Source organism: Aquila chrysaetos, chromosome 5, assembly GCF_900496995.4.
Source record: "Aquila chrysaetos chrysaetos chromosome 5, bAquChr1.4, whole genome shotgun sequence".
Classification (NCBI taxonomy): domain Eukaryota; kingdom Metazoa; phylum Chordata; class Aves; order Accipitriformes; family Accipitridae; genus Aquila; species Aquila chrysaetos.
In genome coordinates this window covers 7,897,343-7,916,848 of record NC_044008.1, presented here as the reverse complement: position 1 = coordinate 7,916,848, position 19,506 = coordinate 7,897,343, and the positions used below count along the sequence as shown (strand labels likewise).

The window sequence follows — 19,506 nt, the reverse complement described above, 5'->3', positions numbered from 1 at the left end:
ACACTTTGAGCCTTAAATCTTAATTTGTCCTTTAAAAATATTTCACACATACTACTGCTTTCACTGCCTTGGGTCACTTTGGTCATCTTCCTATGAACCTACATTGATTTTTTTTCTCCAGCAAATCACACTAGTTTCAGTAGCAAATAAATCGTCCTGTTCTCCTCTATAACTAAACCAAGTCTCCTGCAAATGTCTTCCCAGAAGACTTGGATGGTCTCATGTAATTACCACCCTGTCTGCATGCACAAACGAATGGTATCTGGAAGAGTTTGCTGAAAATATGCCATGTTTGAAGTGTGAAACTGTACAAAAAAGTACATTTTTATGTATGTTTACAAGGAATTAAAAGTCAGACGTAGGAGAGATTAACAGACATGCTAACATCTTTGGCAAAAATAATAATAATAATAATAATAATCTATTGCTATGTATTTTAGTGCCACATGGTTGTTATCATGATGATGACTCACGGTGCTTGCCGCAGTACGTAGTAGGGAATGAACCAGAAGGTGACCAGGAGTCCCCACAGAGAAGTTGATGTGACTTATAAAAGGCTGCGGAGTCCATTATTGGTAAAGGATTGCCCTGGCAGATAATTTAGATCCTTTTCCTTTAGACCATGCTGTGTCCTTTGTGCATAGCGAACAGAGTAAATACGGGGCTCTTCCAGGGGAAGTGAGACCCTCCCAGGACTAATCACGGTTTTCTTGAAGCACGGCTGTGCTCAAAAGTTGATGAAGCACCTGTCCCAGGACCACGCTGCTTGTTCTTGTGCAAAGATGCCAGAGATCTTTTATCCTCTTTCCCTCTGAGCATCCCATTTTAGTTCTGCCATTGATATTTATTTCTTTGGGCCGCATTAGGGACTGGCAACCCAAATGATGGATCACAGCCCTTGTATATAAAGTGCAAACATAGGATGAATCTACAGAACTTGCCTTAAAGTGATTATTATCTAGAAAATAAGTTCTCCCTGAGGGTAAAAAAAAAATAAAAGCTTGCAAAATAAAGATGTTCTTCACACAGTTTGGCTGAGCTGAGTTAGCTCAGAAGTTTACATCCAGGGCAAGTTATCCTGTGTGTTAACTGGGAAGTTGGCAGCAAGGAAGATTGTCTACCTGTTGTCTAATTAACATAGGCGTTAGGGGGCTTATTTTTTGCTATGTTTTCTGGTGATAGTGGCACTTTTGCAGCCTTTGGGCATTACTTTGGCATACGGATGAATAACATAGTACAGATGACCGTTCCCAAGGTCCATAAGGTGGGATGAGACCGTAGACTGCCCTAGCCACTCATCTTCCACTTCTCGTCAGATGCAACCCTCTGGTTGCAATGGTTTCACATGGATCAAGTGGTTTCACTGCACCTGAAGATGCTCGGTGCAAACAGCTCGTCAGCTGCTCCGTAAGGAGCGATGAACGGCTGAGCAGGACTGCGGCTCTCCTTTCTCACCGGCACTTGCGGTCGGCTCCAGGCAGGAGCTGATCTACCAGGTCTATGAGGCTGTGCAGGAAAGTCCGGTAGGAGAGGATGGAAACCCCATCCCCTGGCTCAGTTAAAACTCATCTGCATGAAAGCACTGACCGCAGGGAAGAGCCCTGAGCTGGCAGGAGGAGGAGCAGCTGGGCCGACTCGATTGCACGATTATTTATTTATTATTTATTCCCCGTGCAGCCCTTACCCATCGCTGGGTACAGCCAGCATGCTGCACATGCAGAAAGGCTGTAGGAGCAACACAGGCTTCCCAGGTAAAAGTGTAGGAGAGAGATAGCTACAGGATCCCAGTTTGAAGCAAGGTTTTAAGAGCTCTGGCATGTTCTGACCTAAAAACGTTGGCCCGAAGCAGGTGTCCACATTGAACCACCTGCACAACTGACCAGCTGAGTCAAGGTTTATCAAGATACAGTTTTCCTGAGTGCAGAAGGGGTTGCAAATCTGTAAGGTTTAAGACATCTGTGGCCACTGAATTCTCTAGACTAAATGTAATAAATAATACTGAAAACTGTGTCACCTCCCTGTGGTCAGCCTCAGCTCCAAAGCTCAGAGGATGCTCTGACCACCCAACTCAAAGCTCCTACACTCTCCACTCCTGCCTTGTAAATGGTGGGGATAATGCTTGGAAGCTGATATATTTTTAAGCTGGCAACTGGTTTATTTTCTGGCCAAGAAAGGGCATGGAAAGAGTTACAAGGGCAAAAGAGTCAAATGGAGTGAAAAGTATGCATTGGGAATGCTCTCTCCTCCTGCATCAACATCAGAAGGGAGGACGCGAGATGTTCTACTTCCCTTTGTGTTTGAAAAGATTCAGATCTGCATTATTTTTAAGAAAGAAAACAATACGTGACATAAACCAGCACCAAGCCTCCATTCTAGTGAGGAAGCCGGCCTGTCCAGGAAAGGACTTTCTTATCTCAGGATATAACTGAAATCAGGCCTCCAAGGCTGGCCGCTCTCAGAGCAGTGATTTAGGCGTCTGCTGGGTAATACCCTCGTTGGTTTAAAATGCAGCGTCGGAATTAGATTTAATTCTAACTACATGGCTCAAGCACCAAGTGTTTTGAGGTTAAGACGCGGCATTCCCGGCTTTAAGGTTCGCCTGAGAGTTATTGCTTGCTGTTGTAAATGGACTTAAGGACTGTAGGAGACGGTTTTTCATTTCAGCCCTGATACAGTAAGCCACTTAAACACTTGCTTATGTCACACTGAAATAAAAGGGATTTATGGACACAGCTATGTGCTTTGCTGAATCAGAGCATTTTTGCTGAGCGCTGTTTAGAGGAAGCATGAGAAATAACCTGTGCAGATGTCCCCGGGTGATGCTGGAGCCCGAGCAAGGCTGGAAAACGCTGCACAGAGGAAGCAAGGAGCCCCTGGGCAGGCCAGGAACTCTTTTGTCAGCTCTCAAGACAAAACAGGGAAGTCAGCAGGTCACTCAGCCTTTAGCTCGCCTTAATTTTTATCCCATCGTTCCCTGTCGGCATCCACACAATGGCTGGGTCGCGCCTTTCGCGGCGTGCTTCCGCCGGAGCGACACCGCGGCTGACACCGTCCCACCTCCTTTCTCGAGGAGGACTCTTGCTTTCTAACTACCGAAGCTGTTTTCTTCCTCTCCTGACAAATAAGCTTTTGCAGAAGTGATTGCAACGCTTGATGCAACCCCTCTTAAACACATCCCCTGTGCAGATCCCCCATGCAGTGGGTAGCATCGGGCTCCTCCAAGGGACGGCAGCACTCCCTCCCTGCAGGACAGGAGAGGTTTTTAAGAGCTGTATCTGTAACCATGGTTTCAGCAATTTCATCTCCATTCCCTAGTCCATGGGTAAGGGCATTGATTTTTCAAGGGGTGGGATAAAGAGGCTCGCAGGGAAAGCCAAAGGCCTTGCACGTGATACGTTCCTCTGGTCTTACCAAACCTGTGGGAGATGCTGCATCATCGTCGGTGTATATTTTCTGGCCGTTCAATCCAGCTATGGACTGTGCATGTATTTCACAGAGCCTCAGAGCACTTCCATAATGGGGAAACCCATGCTGCATTAGAAGGTGGAGTCTGGTTATGCATCAGTGTCCTGGTTTCAGCTGGGATGGAGTTAATTGTCTTCCTAGTAGCTGGTACAGTGCTATGTTTTTGAGTTCACTATGAGAATGTCGATAACACACTGATGTTTTCAGTTGTTGCTAAGTAATGTTTAGTCTAAAGTCAAGGATTTTTCAGCTTCTGATGCCCAGCCAGCGAGAAGGCTGGAGGGGCACAAGAAGTTGGGAGGGGACACAGCCAGGGCAGCTGACCCCAACTGGCCAACAGAGTATTCCATACCGTGTGACGTCATGCCCAGTATATAAACTGGGGGGAGTGGGGGCAGGGGAATCACCACTCGGGAACTAACTGGGCATCGATCAGCGGGTGGTGAGCAATTGCACTGTGCATCATTTGTATATTCCAATCCTTTTATTATTACTGTTGTCATTTTATTAGTGCTATCATTATCATTATTAGTTTCTTCTTTCCTGTTCTATTAAACCATTCTTATCTCAACCCACGAGTTTTACTTCTTTTCCCAATTCTCTCCCCCATCCCACTGGGTCGGGGCGGGGAGCGAGTGAGCGGCTGCGTGGTGCTTAGTTTCTGGCTGGGGTTAAACCACGACAATCAGCCATTGGCTGCTTCTCTTCGCATTGTCATTATCCACATCTACAGCATCTTTCCTGGGCCCATCTTCTCAGCTCCAAAGCTTTATTTGTCACCAAGTTCCCTTGAAAGGCAATGCTAAAAAGGATGCTCCTGTTTCTTTGAATATGCAACAACTTCATTCTCCTACAGAAGTACTGCTAGAAGATGGCAGATGCCTGAGGATATGGTTGGGATATCCTTCCTAGGGATAAAACAACTGGCTTATAGCTAACGTCTCCTGTTCCAGAGCACGAAATAGCTTTTCCAATAAGAAATCATTACATGAACAAATTTGAATGGCAGAAGTGCTGTCTAATGGGTTCCTATGCATTGTATTGAGAAACATTGGTATTTCTGTATTGGCTTATTTCAGAAAGCTCAGCCCATGTTATGAACTGTGTCGCTGACCCTTACAGACAGGACAGGCTATGTAGACCTATGCTCCCTATGCCAAGAGCCTTGTGCCAAATTAAAATAAAAATCTCCCTCTTGAAAAAATAATTACAAACCAGACTTTCTACTATTGCTTTAGGAAAGACTCAAGGAAATAAGTGGTAGAAATGAGGACTGTATTCAGAAACAACAGTTTCTCCTGACTGTCTCCCCATCCTCAGAGCTTCGAGCCACTGAGGCTCAGGTGGAAACCAGCCTGCCTGAATATGGCCCATTCTGGTGAAGAGGAAGAGTGGGGGAAGTGAGTGTGCACGAGGGCTTTGGACCTGGACCGCAAGGTAGCGTGAGCAGTGCTGCAAACCACGGTGACGTGCACACCGGCGCAGGGCGGCGTGCAAGCCCCGTGAATGGGACTGATGAACCAGATTTGCACCAACAGTCATCTCGGTCCTTCAGGGCTTGCAAAGGACTGGAAAAACGAGCAAGTCCCAAGGACAGGCCCCTCTGCGCAGGGTCTTGCTTTCTCCCCAGCTGCCCGGCCAGTGCTGCTTCCCACCAAGCGCAGAGTTAGCTGTGGCCATATCCCCTCTCCCCAGGTGCCCGTGCAAGGATCAGCCACGTAGCTCAGCCCTTTGCAAGCTGTCTCGCAGCCATCCTCATCTCAGTCACTGTCAGTATTATTTATTAGGTGCTGATGCAGACCAGCAACTGGGGAGGATGCTCTGCGAGCACATGGCGTAAAAAAGAAAGATAGTCCATTCCTCCAGGATCTTGAAGTGTGAGTGTAGGACAGGAGATGACAGATGGATGCAGGCAAGTGAAGAGACAGTGATGGTCAGTGCAACAGACGGCCGATTGCAAGACCGGCCCCGATTCAGCAAAAAAAGTGAAGTGCTGCCACATGCACGAAATAAACTGTACAAACATTAAAACCACACTGCTTTTCCTCCCTCTCTCTCCCTACAAGCTTAGGAGTTGCCAGGATGAGAAGGCAGTAAGAAGTGGTCAAGTGGGAGCAGGATGTTTAATCTAATAGTTTATTGTAATCAGCAGGCTGTCATCTCTCCCTATCTCCTTTCAGCGGGTCTGTCCAAACGGCAGGCAAAGCGACACAGATTTTGTGTATTCAGCACAGTAATTGCCTCCCATACAGGCAGCGAGGGTTTAGGAAATATTCTGCCTCCAATTATAATTTCTGATTTGAGTCATGGAAGAATACACCATATTCCTCTCTATTTCTGCAGTCACCGGCTAATGAAATGTGCGGAGGATATTTATAGAACTGCCATTGTAAATAGCATTTGCATTTGGTGCCTTTGAGTTATTTAGTGTGACGGCGCTTTCACCAGGAGGGTTTTTTCGTTTTGAAAGGGAAAGGTTCCCTTTGGAGCTGTTTCCTCCTGTCGCCTTCGCTGTTTGTGTTGGATGGAGCAGTTCTGTGGGCAGTTGCTGATAATTTAGTGACGAAGTGACAGGCGCGCGGGGATTAGCTGAGCACGGTGCGAGTTTTGGGGCTGTCACGGACAGTTTATAGGATTCTCCGAGACAATGTTTGGAGTTACAACGAAGATGAATAGAGAGGAGGGCAGTCGCCAGAGCAGTTCATGCCGCAGAGCAAAACAACCACCAGTCTGCCTTCCCTAGGAAACCCATTGTGTAAATATTTGGGTAGGAGACTCCAAAGGAGATTTAAAGTCTTGTGATAAAGGTAACTAAAACATCCTTTCCTTGAGAAAAACAGCTGTGAGCTGGAAGATCCCGCGAGTAACCACGAGAGAGATTTCCTTTCTGTAGCATCCCTATATTAGAGAGAACAAACGTGTATGTCAGGTCTTGTTGTCACTAATGGATCTCAAAGCATTTCGCAAAGGAGGTCAGCATCAATTTTCCCACCCTCAAGGTGCAGAAGCCAAGGAGCAGAGAAAGCACGCGTGCCTTGTGTATGATCAGCTCTCCTGCACACTAATCCAGCGCCTCATCCACAAAAACACGTTCCTTCAGATCTTCATGTGCCTTACAAGCACCATCTGTGTTTGTGTATTGGAGATATATTATCCCTAGTCTTTACACACTCATGTACATAAATGACAGAGCTTTTTAAAGGCACTCATGTTCAGCTCTTCAAGTGCTTGGGGGTCATGACGCATGTGCAGGCAGTAAAAGAAGTGGCAGATTTTCAGAAAAATGTGACACACTGAGCTGTTTTGGAAAAAAAAAATCTGTTCTGTATTTTGGCACATAATTTCTATCTGAGTTTGTGATAAGTCTGGCCCATGAAATGCATGTGGGCAATATTCACACCTGGTGTGTGCAGCTCCCTGCCGTGTGGATGAACTGTTAGCACTTGGGAGTGTGTAACACCGTCCCACCTCTTCGCACCTCTTGAGAAGCATCGGAAATTTGGGGGGTTGATGTGGATACAGGACCCTTGGCCCTTGGAAGTCTCTCCTGGGCTGAGCACTAGAGCCCGGCTCCAGGTATGGGACAAACCATGTGCAAGCGGCTGAGCAAGCAGCAGGCACAACCATGGAGCTCACCTGGGAGTTGTCTCACCAAACTGGAAATGTCCGAAAGTTCTCTCTGCTTTGAGCATCAAGGGCATCTCGACTGTTAGGTTAAACTAGACTTGACTTCTTACTTTCTGGAGTTAGGGTAGAGGACTCTTGCCCTCCAGAAGGAAACTGAGAGGCTGTGTTGGTATGGGATGTGCTTGTCTTCTATCAGCAGCCCTGCTCAGCCATTGCTTCTTGTCTCTTTGCTGGGATTTTGCTTTTCCGTGGTGAAGGGAAAGCTGTGCCATTGTGCCTCTTAGCTCTCAGTTCCCCACATCCTTCTCTGGGTAAGAGCCTTGGGAGTGGAGAACCTTGATTTACTTGTTGTAGTCGTCCTCCATCCAAACTCTGGTGCTGCTCAGCTCATGCTTAGTGACCTCCTGCTCCCGTGGTCCCATCTATACAGCTTTGGTGTTGATTTTCCTTCTCCAGTTACACAGAGAAACAGAAGGAGTTCCCTGACTTGTCCCCCCAGAGCTGGCCACAGCCCCATCCATCACAGTGCAGCAGATAGCGCAGATCAGCCAATTTGCAAAGCGTCAGAAGCAGCATCTTTTACGCAGACAGACTGTGCTAAATCAGTTCCTTCCTGCTGTGCTTTGAAATGTTCCCATTTCTTGCTCTGACAAATTAACAGAGTTTGTATTGATCTGATGATGCAAAAAAGCACATAGTGTAGGCTTTAGACACCTGGTGGAATAATAAAACAGAAAGGAGGGAGGGTAGGACCATCATATTTTAGCTTATATCTAGCAGGAAGTCTGTCTTCTACCTCTTTTCTTTTCTTTCCTCTTGGAAAGCATCATTTGTTTCTAAGGGAATCGAAAAGCCCCATGGCTGGGCATTCTGTCTACAGAAGGAAATACTGTAGCAGATCTCAAGCCACATACATTGTGGTCCTTCTGAGCTTCAAGGTATCAGCCAAGACAAAACCAAGTGACCAAACTATAAAAATGATCGTGTTCTTTGACAGCCACTTTGCTGATGGACAGAACTGCTGGGGACAAGGTGATGTGAAAGCAGTGTGCTTTCCTTCCCTTCACTCCTCTTCCCTCCCCCTTTTCTGCAAGTGATGTTCATGAAATACCTTGCAATTAGTCAACCATCGTGTGCTCCATTTCAGAGCTTCACTTTATTCAGATACTTCATGTTAGCAGCTGTTTGCATTTGGGATTTCTTTAAGCGGCAAGAGCACCAAGGGGATACGAAAATCTGGGTTGGAAAAGCACGGAGAGATAAGGAAGCTCCACACAGAAAGCAAGCACTTTGCTGAAACACTAAAGCACAAAGTCAAGCATCTCAGAAAATTTTACCTCTTCCCCCTTTCACCTTCTTTTCAACTTTGGTATAACCAATGGAGCGTAACATGCGAGAGCTGGACTGTGTTTCCATCCCTGCTATCGCATGTTACCGCCGCGATAAACTCACTGCTTTATCTCTTGCTGTGGGTAAACTCGTATTAAAACTGGAATATCAGTGCATACTCATCACCTTGGGGATGCAGCAGATATGTGACGGGAAGAGGACGAGAGAGATGCCGAAGCAGAGCTCAGCCACTCGGAGTTTTATCTGCTGGGGAAGCCCAGCAGAGAAAGCTTGCTGCTCATGTGAACATGACCCACACCACTCTTATTCCAAGCAGGGCAAACCATTGCAAAGCCCTTCTGCGAGCCTCTGGTGTAGCTTTACAACTGAGCTGAAAGCTGTTTAACACGGACTTCATAGAGAAAAATCTCACTCACCAAGTAATATACCTTATGAGAAGTCATATTTTGCATAACATTACTTACTGGAGGAAACTCTCCTAAGAATACAATTTATTGCCATGGCGGTAACTGGCTGACATTTATGAGAAGCCTTGTTTTACAAGGCTTTCCTTTGGCTGCAATGCCAGGGCTCCACTTGTGCTCAAGGAAAACGAGAAGGAAAGCCATGGTCTTTAGTGCACACAATATTCCAGAGGCATTCTGGTGTGAGTAACAGCGAGAGTAAAGTCTGCTTGGATCACATAGGATTGTGCATGCAAGGATTGTGATTTTGGGATGAGTTGAAGGGAAAAGCTCATTTTGACTGAAGTTGTCTCATAATAAACTCCATATCTTGCATGGCCAGCTCGAGGCTCAATAGAGTTGTTGGCATATCTGAATTTTTGCTATGTGGAAGAGGCCGGGGTCAGGGTAAGACTCGGTCTGTCCTGGCCGCAGGAAAGAGGGAGATGGATGTGGGACAGAGCTGGCAAGAAGGAGGACAGGAGCACCCAGGAGAGCCCAGCGGGCTCCCGTGCTGAGAGCCGGCAATCGGCAGGGTGAGGGAGATGCTGCTGGAGACAGCCAAGGTTGCAGACCCCATGGCAATGGCCACGCACCTCCGGGGCTCTCAAGCAGGTGAAGTTGATGGTGGGGCATTGCCAGCTGCCCTCCACCACCGCCTCCTGGATTCCAGCACGTCTGGCCCCATCAAGCCACATGAGCGGGTGATTTTTAACCCGCGGAGCTAAAGCAGAAAGCCGAGCTGTCCCCAGTTAACCCCCAAGCCCACATCTCCCTGCTCTCTGCGAGGCAGCTTTGCATCAGGGGCTCAGCCGAGCTGTCACCAGTGGGGAAAGGGGATGGATGAGGGCAGGAATGCCTTGGGTGCTGCGGCAGCTGCATCCCCGACAGCCCGTACCCCCCCTGCCAGGCTCCCGTGGACCCTCTGCTCCCTTCTGGTGATGCTTTAGGACTTGCCATGGCAAGAAATATCATTAAGCTGAGCTGGAGATCCACGCAGTTCTCAGGAAGGTGCCTTGGCTGGAGGGTGGTGGGTCGCTGGGGGCCTGAGCCACACTGCGGGGCTGAGCTGGGTCCGTGCTTCTGTGGGTCCGGGCATGCATGAGTGCCGTGGGGTGAGCCCACACCGGGGGGGCTGCCTGTGTGCTGCCTAAGTCGCGCTGAGGAAGGGATTTCCAAGAGCCAAAGAGGCTTAGGCAGTCCATATCCCATTAGGAGATAGCAGGATTGTGGCTGTGCCTGTGCGTGCCGAAGGGCTTTGCAGGGCTGAGTCGGGATCCGTAACTCTGCAAAGCGAAGTTGCTCCTCGCTTACGGTGCTCTCTGCAAGAGGAGAGCCAGGAGAGGGCTTGACTGACTGTCGAGGAGTTTCCTCAGGCCACAGCTCATTTATTTCTTGGCATCCCAATCTACAGGACCTTGGAAGTCTTATATAAGTCTTCTATACCTAAAAGTTTTATTGATGTTATTTGTTAAGTCGTAATAAACTATATTGGTATGGAAGCACCTCTGGCGCAGTATAGTAATATCACAAGTGGCTCTTCTGGTATATCTTAAACAGGACACTCCAAGTAGGACAAGCCCATTTTGGGATTCAGGCCCAAACGAGCAGCTGGTGTAACCCCAGGGAGCACCGTCAGCGCAGCCCAGGGAGGAGCCTTGCTTGCTCTGCGCTACCTCCGGGATGGTTGAATCACTGCTGTTGAGGGGTTTGGGGGAAACTTGTCTGGATGTCTCCTCTGCCGGCCAAGCCAGCTGCGAAGCCAGAGGCTGCGGTATGAAACATCGGGGCCCCGCTGCTGTGAACCATCTCCCCGGCCCCATTTTTCACACTGGAACGACCTCTTCCCAGCAGCTGCGTCCAAGCAGACGCCACACGCTGCTCCATGACAGCTACCGGGGTGGCTTTTCTTTTTCTCCTTCCAGCCTTTTCTTTCCCCTGGTGCCAAAAGAAGGGGGATTAATTAAAAAAAAAAAAAAAAAAGAAACACAAAGCGAAACACCACAGGGAATGAAAGCCTCCAGCTTGCGCTGGGGCAGCCAGCAGCCGCGTGCCGAGCTGGAAAGCCGAGCACCCTGACACACGTGCCTCTTCTTTCTTGCAGATGACGGAGGGCCGCAGATGCCAAGTGCACCTCCTTGACGACAGGAAGCTGGAGCTCCTCGTCCAGGTAGGAACTGCACGTTTTGCCATGCGATAGTTTGCTACGGCTGCGGATTTTCACCCGGGGTGGGGAGAGAAAAGGGTTTTCAGCTGGTTTTCTCAGCAACTTCACGTTGCGGTCGCCTGCAGAGCTCAGGGAAGCTGCATTAGTGCTGGGTGGGAAGGATCTGCAAAGACATATCTGTGGGAAGGACTAATTCAGGATGTATTTTGCTTTAATCTGTGCCAAAACTGTCCCAGTCACTGCCAGGGAGATAGAAAAGCACCAAGCAGCTCTGGTCATTTTTGACACTGTTACTGTATCACTTAGCTATTTTTTGAGGTGTTGCTTAGCTTTGAGAAATGTATTGCATCTGCTTAAAATACCTCCAGCACCTTTTTTTAAATCTTCTTTACTTGCCATCCTCAATTGCTGGGGTACGATGCCGGGGTCCGTGCCGGCGGCGGCTGTGCCCCATGCACCCACCTGCACCGGGACCGCAGCCGGCAGCAGAAGAGGCTGCGGTGGTGGTCCCACAGGCAGGCGTTGCTTGAGACATTACAGAGGTTGTAAATCATGTGTCAAACACAAATATGCATTACAATAAGTCTGTGCTCCATCTGCCTTGTTTTTTATTTAAAAAAAAAAAAACGGACAATTAGGAAAAATGAGTCCGGTGCTGGCTGTGTAACGATGGGCTGATGGAAGCTGTAGCATCCTGCGCTTTTCTGACAATTTTGGCTCATGTCTCAGAGATCACCAACGGGTTAATAACAAGAATTAGAAGAATGTCTTTCCTTTTACAAACGTTGATGGCCAGCCACAGGCAGCCCAAGAAGCAGGAAATGAAACTTCCCATAGAGCCCAAATCCCCCGGCTGCAGCTGATAAGCTGGGAGGGGGGCTGGATCCTATCCAGCACTGGCAAACCCGAATGGGGATTGCTGAAGGTGACTTGAATCGCCAGAAGCACATTCAGTCTCGCTTTCTTAAAAGTTGCTTAAAAATACCATTAATAAAATGTTAATGGATAACGTTTTTTCAAGCACATTGTCACAGAGGAGGTGAAATCCCTCAGCAACCCGTGACACTCAGAGAGTGCCTGGATAACCATGAACAAGCCAGGCCAGGGCTGGAATGAGAAGAGCTAAATCAGGATGACTAATTAAAACGAAATACCATACCAATGGTCTCTGCACAAAGAGCATCCCTGCACCAGGCTGCAAGGGCTCTCTGATGCTTAGCAGCTGGCTGGGGGAAGTTCAGCCACCTTCATCACAAGGACGCAGCACGTGGCTTCCTATTTCATACAAATGCCTTTTCAAATTTTTCTTAGTTCAATTAAAAATGAATAGGCTATTGGAGAACAGCTCTGCTAAAGCACTGCTGACAATATTAATAATCACAGTTTAAAATATACTGCGGGAAATCTATATGAGCTGCCCTGGCCAACCTGCTTATTTGGGGTTTTTATCAGTAACACAAAAAACCCACAGTGAAGATGACAGTTGAGGAGGCTGGTTTAGGAAGCTCTGTGTCCACTTCTGAGTGAGCGGAAACAATATCACGTAATATTATCTTTTTTAAGTGTTTGATCATACCTTCAATGGGAATTTCTCATAATCAATATAGGAAGCGAATTGCTCCGTAAATCACACTAACTAGTTTGCAAGTGACCCATGGTTGAATTTTATTCGTACAATAAATTGTTTTGCTGTTTTCAAGTAACATACGAATGGGGAAAGCCAGGAGGGGTGATTATGAAAAATTCATGCCCAGAAAAAGCAGTAACCTCTGTTGCGTGCAGGTTGACCTAGATCTCTGAGTACCACCATGCCCCTATGTGTACAGGATTGTCCCTTGAGGCATCTCAAATGCTCAGATGGTTAAATGTGGCTTTTCAATGCTGCGAGGTAGCCTCTACTCAGGGCGATTGTAAATAAATCACTTTTGGGTGGAGAAGACGACAGAGGAAGAGGATGTTTGGATTCGAGTATGTCGCCAGTATTGATACTCTTTGCAGACGTGGGCACAACGCTTTGGTTTGCCTGCCTGTAAAGCATGGGCAAAGCCACCAGCTTTGGGGTGCTCCTGGGGCTGCTCCGCTCGGGGCAGGAGCGGGCTGATGCTACCCAGATGAGTAGCGCTTTGCCCCGGCGGGTCCTCAAACGACTAGGGTCACCCCAGGAGCAACATGCTTTTTGCTAGGTGAAGTCTCACCAACTGACCCGTATTGTTTGTAACTGGTGGTGAGATTTCAGATAAAAGTTGCTTTGTAAGTTCTGAGCCCTGTTATTTTTATTATTACCTTATCTCGTAGCTGAACTGACTAAGAAGCTGTAAATAAAATGTTCATCCAACCCTGAGCTTCTGGCTGTCACTTCAAAGCTGTATTTTTCTGTGGGTGTCTTGCCACGGGCTGAAACGGAGGGCTGATTTGCTGGTCTATGCCATGAAAGATGTTCCTCCGTAGCTGTGTTGGGCCTTAGCATCTAGACCTGCATTGGCTTGAATTGCTCGGGAGCCCGGCTCTTAAATTCTTGTGTGAAATTTCTTCCTTCCCACCAACCTCAACCTTTCCTGGAAGCTTTTCCATAGCTAATTTCACACTGCTATGGCAAGTTTAGGAGAGACCGCTGGGAATCAGTAGAACTGATTTCTCTGCCATGGGTGAGAGCGGAATGACATCCTAACCTGGATCTGCCTTTACGCAGCCTTACAGCGCTTGCGTGTGTGATATCAAGTGCTCTGCTTAGAGGAGGGTTCAGGGATCTTGCTGCTGTATTTTGGTGTGGAAAAAAACAGCAGAAGAAGCTGGGTCTGATCGAAGGAGGGAGATGGGTACAGCTCCCTCAAATGGATGCAGGAGGGCACCTGGAGCATCTTGAAACTGCTTAGACCAGTGACTCTGGGGAGCTGAAATTATTTCCTCTCCTGCTGCCTCGAGTGCTGCTGGGCAGAAACAGATGCATCTGGGAACGATCAGGGTGTTTGCAAAAAGCAGCGTATTAAGCAAATGTACTCCCTTTTTTGTCTGCGAATTAGCTGTGATCAGACACGGGGGGTTACGAATATCTCGTTCGAAACACATCAACTGATGGTTAACGAGGACCATACCTCAGGCTGCAGGAGGACAGCAAGAGGTAACTCTGCTCCCGCGGTCGCTCGCAAGAGTCAGCCTTGGCTCTGTGCGACAGCTCCGCCAGGCCAGATTGAAACGTTTCGACACCACAAATTCTCTCCCAAAACTGCAAAGACACCTCAGACTGGCCACACAGCTATTGCCAGTGGGACCCCCCACGCACATATGTTTTATTTGCATTACTGAGCCCCAAAAGTAAGATTTTGGCTCAGAGGCAGCATTTATAACCCCTTCTGTGACTGCTGGCTTGCTTCGGTGTTGGCACGTAACGCAAGGGCTTGGCGTTACCACCATCAGGAAAGTGATCCTGGGCTTAGTCAATCAAAGGGTCTTGACTAAAGTCTTTTCCTCCCAAGTTGAGCGGCTGCAGAGTGGTACAGCAGGAGCTAAGGAAAAGCAGAAACACAGGCTTTGCAGATAAAAGAAAGCCCTCCCCAATGTGTTTTGTCAGATAAATGCTGAAATGTAGAAGGGCTAATCATAAATGGAGACAGAGGAGGATCATATGGAAATCTCTTCCTGAGGGTCTGAAACTCAAAGCCTGTTTGACTTGGGATTAGGAAGAAGAGTTGCATTTGGTATGTGTTTCATTTGATAAATGCCTGTTGATGATCTGGTGTGTGTGGCAAGTTTACATGGGACATTTTTTTGACAGCGTTTTCTCTCTGAGCAGGAGCAGAGCGTGGCTCCTTGGATCTTGTTACAATTTAGTTTTTTTGCTGTTTCTGTTTGATGCATGTTTAGTTGCTAATATAGGGGGTTTTTTAAAGTGTTTGGCTTTATCCAGCTAATCCTTTTCAGCGAGCGAGTCCCTTTTCTTGCTTCTGGAAAATGGATTTGCTCACATTCCCCGCTTTCAGCCTCCCTATCTGTTATATTATTTCCCTGTGACCGTGTATCATTTGTCTGTTGCACATGAAAGGTTTGCGTTGCTTTATTTAAAGACTTATGCGTAATTGGCAATTCGTTCCTTTTCATGTGGGTTTTTATAAACACGGCTTTTTTGCGGGCTGGCTGAATCAAGCGGCCTGGCTCGCTCCCGGCTCCTGTGCCGGCTGCCGGTGCCTGTTATCTGACAGCGGCTCCGGCAACTGTCATCCGAAAGTGTTAAGCCTCCTAATTCTTTCTCTCTGGAAGAGTTATTGCAGAAATAGAGCTCATCCGAGGCTCGTAGCAGGGCTGTCTGTGGGGTCTGGAGGGCTCTGAAATTTGATCGTAAGAAATAACTGGGCCTTTTGTTTCTAACCTTCTCCCCGAGGAGCACTGAGCCTGATTTGGAAGAGCCAGGGAGAGACATGGGGGTCAGCACCGTGCCCATCTGTAGGTGTTTGGGTGGTTAACCCATCTGGGTGCCCATGTTATCACTTCTTAAGTAACTCTTGCTACCCAGACAGCTCAGGGTAAGCTGGGTAAGCTTGCAGCATTTCTATCTCCCAGCTGCGGTGCAAGTGCATCTGAAACCACGTGAACAGCCATACATGTCTACGGACAGCCAAAATTAATGGCACGCACAGAACATCCCTTTCCAACCTTTTTGCCTTGTGCACCGACTCTGCTTTGAGCGGGTCAGGAGTCCTTCGAAAGCCCAGGACCTGTCTCCAGCATGCCTGCCGTGCTTCAGCAGCTCATCCCCAGGAACCACTCCAGACTGGGAGACGCTGGTAGCTGTGAGCCAACACCAGGCTGGCGAGACACCTCGTGGGCTGGTGACTCACGTCCGTATGAACGGCTGTCACCAGCGTGGCCATCCCGGTGGAGATGCTCAGTTCGGAGCTCACTGGTGTCCCTCGCTCCTCCAGGCACAGCCTCGCTGGGACCAGGCTCAGGCATGCTGTAATGGGGAAGATAGAGCAACTTTTGAGAGCAATAACTCCACTAATAATGGTTAGAGGAAGAAATAAAATGTTCCGCTCCTCCCAAGATGCTATTAGAGCTTTTGCAATATTTTCAGTATTGGTCGTGGTCAGGAAATTGCAGTCAATGGGGATTTACCTGCATTTTCTTGCTGCCTCGCTTTTGCATGCCAATAAACAGGGTGGTTACGTGGGCTCACACGGTGAGCAAAGGTTCCCCTTCAGGAGGTACTAAAGATGGCACCTGCCTGCCACTGGGGAGAAGCTGTCTAATTTTGGATAGAGGTTTTGCATGAGGACCACAGCAATATACCCCACCCTCAGTGGGATAAACAAGCCCCAGGACGGGCTGAATCTCCCCTGGGAAGCCACAAAAATTGCAGAAAAATGGGGTCCAGCCCTGCTCCACTGCCGAAGCTGGGGTTCCCTTTAAAAGCACCAGCTCCCGGGCTGATGCAGAAATGCAGCCGCACGGCTCTGACCGTAAATGGAGACGTTTGGGTGCCAGTAGCCGTCCTCACCATGTGGGAGAGGCAGCTCGGTTCCCTGCAGTGCTTGCAAGCTCTGCTCCAAAAGTGCTTTTAACCATCACCGTGGAAGGCAGCAGCAGGCAGAGCTGGGCTGGGAGCGAAGAGGCAGGAGCAGGCAAGAGGGTGAGTACGGCTCTGCCGGGTCCACTGCCCTCCCTTACACCCTTGCAGGAGCAGCACGGTGAATATATTGTTGGGGTTGCTTATAGGGCATGTCCTATAGGGCATGGAGACTTGGGATGGGCTGGCAATGATGCCCTTGGTGAGCATCCACGGGAGGCTCCCTGCATCCCCACTTCCCACCCAACCTCTCCATACCTGCAACAAAGCAGCTGGAAAGCGTCCCTTCGTCTTAATGCAAGAGCTCAGCATTGGCTTGACAACTGTCCTCTGAGCGGCTTTGTAGGTTGTGGGTTGGTGTGTTGCTCCTCTCAAAAAAAACCCAAACAACCAACCATGTTTTCTGTAGGGCAGACAAATAACTGGAGACCAGGCTGAACTCGAGTGGAGTTTTCTACGAGGAATCTGGCAGGATCCAGTCCCTTGCACTGAGAAAAATGTTCAAAAATTGGATTTGGATCATAATTTTAAATGGGTTGGAGATGAAGGGGTGCTCAGATGTGCCTTCTGGAAATGAGGCTTTATTTTCCCTAACTAACTGCAATGCTAGGACTCTGGTATAAGTCTGATTTCAAAAACAAATCCTGATTTACTATAGCAAGAGTAAGACTATAGTCCAGCTCAGCAAGCATTTGGAAAATTGCAAAGTAGATTTTTGAACATCTTTGGCATTAAAAATACTAAGATCCACAGCTTTGCATCAACTTGGGAGCTATAGAATTGTCTGAGGTGGGATTTACATCACCGGGAAAAAACATGCAATTCGCCATCCACAGCCTGTGGCTCCTGGCAGATGAACAGTGTGAAGCCATCTCCCTCCTGCAGAGAAGTCTCCTCCTGCCCTACCACTGCCTCTTGGGTCTCTGTTTGAGAGTTTTGATCATCTTAAATACAGCAAGCGTGACTGCGAATGTGGCAAATGTATGGCTGGATTTGGTCACCACGGGATGTGGAGGGATGGAGGAGAGACTGCTCTGCGCAAAGGGAGGTAGGAGCCTGGACCAGGGATTGAGGTCTGTGGTCTCACTGAGCAAACAGTGAGCTGTGAGTTAAGAGCTTTTCTGCTGAGAAGTTGGCTGTTTACCAAGAAATAACATTAGGAAAATATGTTTAGCATTGCTCCGAGGGGAATGTGGTGCTGGGAGCATTGTTGGCTTTCCCAGTCAGCACACCTTCTGCAGTCAAGGGTGTTGCGCAATACCTAGAAGTTGCCTTAGACCGGATTAATGGATAAATGAAAAATAGACCAGGAGAGCCAGGTCTGCTCCCAAACCCAGCCTTTCAGCCTGCAAGGCGTGACTGTGTTGAGCTGCTCTACAGAGCCTCACTAATTCCCTCAAAAAACATCCACCACCGCCATCCGTGGCCTACAGAGCATCTGGTGTCAGGCTGGAGGGCTGTAGCTCTGGGGTTCATTTCCCAGCTTAGGCTCCAGTGAACCCAGAAGCCCATCAAAGTCCACCCTGGAGGGGAGAGTGTTTGCTGGGAAGTGGAAATGGAAGAGCACAGAGGCAGAAGAGAAAGAAATCTGATGTGCAGAGGTGGGGAGTGAACAATTCAGCTTAAGAGCCAAGAGGGATCTCAGGAGGGGTGAAGGTGAAAAGGCTCGATCACGAGGGCAAAACTGAAGGGATTTGGGGCAGGAGGTGGAATGAGCATCTCAGAGGGAAATCCTGAGCAGGGCTCAGAAACTAGGGGGTGAAAGACCCTCTGCTGTGCACCCTGGCTTGGCTCCAGCGAGTCCAATGCTGGCCCCGAGAGGCTGGTCCAAGCCCAGAAGCTCCCAGGCGTGCTAGGTGCTCCAGGCTCCCCTGAGCTCACCGTGGGTGACCGTGATGCTGAGCGAGAAGGGACACGGCCCCTGTGCTACAGACGGCACTCGAGGGATGGACCTGCCGGAGGAGAACTTGCTCTAAGGTCAGATGCCAGCAAGGCAGGCTGTGGGGAGCAAGCTGGCAAGTCACGCTAGTCGGTGAGGTTCACCGGGAGCAGGATTTGAAGAGGTCAGGTAGGGTGCAGAGCTCCAGGGTAGGGATCAGCAGCGAGCCCAAATGGATAGGAAGCCTGGAGAGCCTCCAAGGGGATCTGCCGTGCAGCGAAGGTCAATCTGGTCGAGCAGCTCTAGAGAAAGCAAAGCTGTGTGTAGGAAAGGCAAACCTGGAAATTAATGAAACCCAGCAGGGATAGCTCAATCCCTCCAGATTTGTTCCGCAGCCGCCTGCAGCTCAGCATCGGCATGGGAGGAGCATTAGCAGAAGATGGGACAGGTGGAGGCAGGGGGCAATAGCTGCTGGGAGCAAAGTGACCCCGGAGAATGAGTCAGGGCAGGGCTGACCTCGCTTATGGCAGAAGTGGAGGTTAACTGGAGGGGATGACGCTTCCCTGGCACGGTAATGCTGCGCGTTCCCCTCGTTCTGAGCTGCCTGCTGGTCTCTGAAGAGAGCTGAGAGCAGGTTTCATCCTTTCGTGCCCTAAGACCCCTGTAACCGAACCCTGCACGTCTATCAGGTGCCACATTAGGAGCTTCAGGGAACAGACTCCCACAGCAAAGTGCTTATGGCCTCGTAAGAAAATGAACAGGGAATGGCAATCATGCTCCTCCGAGGAGCGAAATGAGGGTGTAATTTCCAAGGGCCTGCATAATCAATATCCCTATTATCAGTCTTCCAGAATAAATTGCATTTAAACTAATACAGGCTGGGGAGCTATCCATAAGCTGTCAGGAGAGAGATAAGCTGAAGACATATTTATTCATGCCGCATATGCTGAGAGCTGGATATTCTTTACAGCTGGCCAAATGTAGGTGAAGATATTCAGGGGTTTTTTTTTTCAGT

General features: G+C 48.6%; 1 protein-coding gene across 10 annotated transcripts in view; it reads left to right on the top strand.

The window, feature by feature from the left end:
• FRMD4A (FERM domain containing 4A) overlaps positions 1–19,506 on the top strand; it is a 385,243-nt gene that overhangs the window by 236,909 nt on the left and 128,828 nt on the right. For all 10 annotated transcript variants that reach the window (XM_030013270.2, XM_030013272.2, XM_030013269.2 and 7 more), the window contains one exon: positions 10,990–11,055. In XM_030013270.2, the coding sequence (XP_029869130.1) occupies positions 10,990–11,055 (66 nt within the window). The remainder of the gene's footprint in view (positions 1–10,989; positions 11,056–19,506) is intronic.